Below are 2,074 nucleotides of genomic sequence, written 5' to 3' on the forward strand. Positions count from 1 at the left end.
CTCCTCTCGCGTGCACGAGCAGCTGGATAGGACAGGTGTAAATTACGCAGCTCATTTATGCACGTTTCCTGAAGGTAGAAGAGTTTGTTGAATCTGACGTGACATGTTTGTACGAACCCTTTGTACGAACAAAAGTAAGAGAAATTTAGGATAAGAATACGAACATGTTCTTGCATGAGGCCCAATGCTTCTTAGCTTCTCCCCTTCAATGTGTGAGTGAAGTGTAAAGTGCTTTAGAGTCCATTGGAACTTGATAAAGAGCTTTATAAGTTCAAGCCATTTTTACAGATAAATCTTATACCGGGCACCTGAAGTGTCAATAGCAACAGCAAAATAAACTAGAGTAAAGTAGAGAAGATCTGGCAAATTTTTCATGTGTGCAACCCAYATACTGGGCTGTACTACCATCCCAAAAATGCATGTTCCTTACAAATGTGGCRTCATTTAAAAGAGAAATTAACAAGCTTTCAAAATAATATTGTTAGAAAAATGTGGCAGTGCAAAGGAAAAAACAAATGTTATTTCCAGACAAAAGACAGTGCTGAAAAAAGTGGAAATATTATTGCCAGAAAAAAACAGCAATGTTTAGGAAAACATTAAAATATTTTTGACGAATAAAGGTTCCATCATGGAGAAAAAAGTTTTTAGTTTGATTATATTTGCTGCGTTTTTATTAAAGTTGTRTTTGTTGGTTAATGATGAACTTTGTTGAAAATGTTCAAAACYACGAAAACAAAAAAATATAAATTCTTCATTCTTAGCATCTTTTCATTTTTTCTGATTGACCCTAATATGCTGCTATAAGTCCTGATGAGAGTTGCTGAAATGGAAAACAGAGCTTTGGTTTTCTCTGCTTTCATTTAAGGTGGAAAATGAGTCAAACACCCTCCAGGACGGGTCTTTGATTGATCTGTGTGGGGCCACCCTGCTTTGGAGGACATCTGCCGGTCTGCGTCATATTCCCACCCTCAAACAGCTGGAGTCCCTGCGGCAGGAGCTGAATGCTGCCAGGCCTCAGTGCCCCGTGGGCTTTAACACCCTGGCCTTCCCCAGCCTGGCACAGCGTGAGATCATTGACAAGAAGCAGCCCTGGGTCTATGTTAACTGCGGCCATGTGCACGGCTACCATAACTGGGGCTACCGCAAGGAAAAAGGACACAGCGGCTCGGGGGGCACGGCCCCAGCTGGCACCGGGGAGAGGGAGTGTCCCATGTGCAGGAGGGTGGGCCCCTATGTGCCTTTGTGGTTAGGCTGTGAGGGTGGATTGTACTTGGATGCAGGGCCCCCCACTCATGCTTTCTGCCCCTGTGGGCACGTGTGCTCAGAAAAGACAGTGGTGGGGTGGAGCCAGATCCCGTTACCCCACGGTACGCATGCCTTCCATGCTGCCTGCCCCTTCTGTGGGACCTGGCTGACAGGTGAGCAGGGCCATGTCAAACTCATCTTCCAGGGCCCTGTGGACTGAAAACACACCCATGGCACGTTGCTGGAGGAGATCTTAAAGAACTCGCTGTCTGAAGACTAGACAGGAGCAGAAATGAGAATGTGAGGAGAAGTCCAGGAGAATGACATGATAAAACTAACAGCAATAGTAGATGCCAAGGCTTCAAATGGAAAAGGTGTTTGGAAGTAAATATGTAAATAAATAGTGTTGAAATGAAACCCGGCTTTCGTTATCATTTCTTCATGTCAAGTCCTGATGCAGTCCATCCTATGGACATTACAGACCATCAAACATGTTCATATCAAAGATAAACTGATCTCATTCAGTTTTTAAATTATTATTTTATTATTTCCATTCCATATTCAAATCAACCTGGCTCTGTGTGGACAGGTAATACTGTCCTAACCCCAGTGCTTGTGTCCCCCTGGTAGCAACAACTGCAGTCAAGTGTTCACAATATTGGTAATGATTTTTCACATGTCTGCAGAGATGCTGCTGAGCTTCAGATCATCATCCTGCTGCAGAACCCAAATGCCTCCACATGCTCCATCCAAACTCTCAGTGTTGCAGTTGTGTGATAAAAATCATGTAATTCGCAGCAATGAGTCTTCCACTCCATATCACAACCAG

The 2,074-nt window shown here is 43.8% G+C and overlaps 1 protein-coding gene across 1 annotated transcript in view; it reads left to right on the plus strand.

Annotated features, from left to right (window-relative positions):
• The window catches only part of peli3 (pellino E3 ubiquitin protein ligase family member 3), a gene marked incomplete at its 5' end in the record, with an annotated part of 39,218 nt that extends 37,556 nt beyond the window's left edge, over positions 1-1,662 (plus strand). The window contains 1 exon segment of the mRNA XM_014027982.1: positions 866-1,662. Coding sequence (XP_013883436.1) covers positions 866-1,465 — 600 coding nt within the window. The 3' untranslated portion in view covers positions 1,466-1,662.
• Positions 1,663-2,074: the final 412 nt, after the last annotated feature.

This window comes from Austrofundulus limnaeus, unplaced genomic scaffold (genome assembly GCF_001266775.1).
Source record: "Austrofundulus limnaeus strain Quisiro unplaced genomic scaffold, Austrofundulus_limnaeus-1.0 Scaffold706, whole genome shotgun sequence".
Classification (NCBI taxonomy): domain Eukaryota; kingdom Metazoa; phylum Chordata; class Actinopteri; order Cyprinodontiformes; family Rivulidae; genus Austrofundulus; species Austrofundulus limnaeus.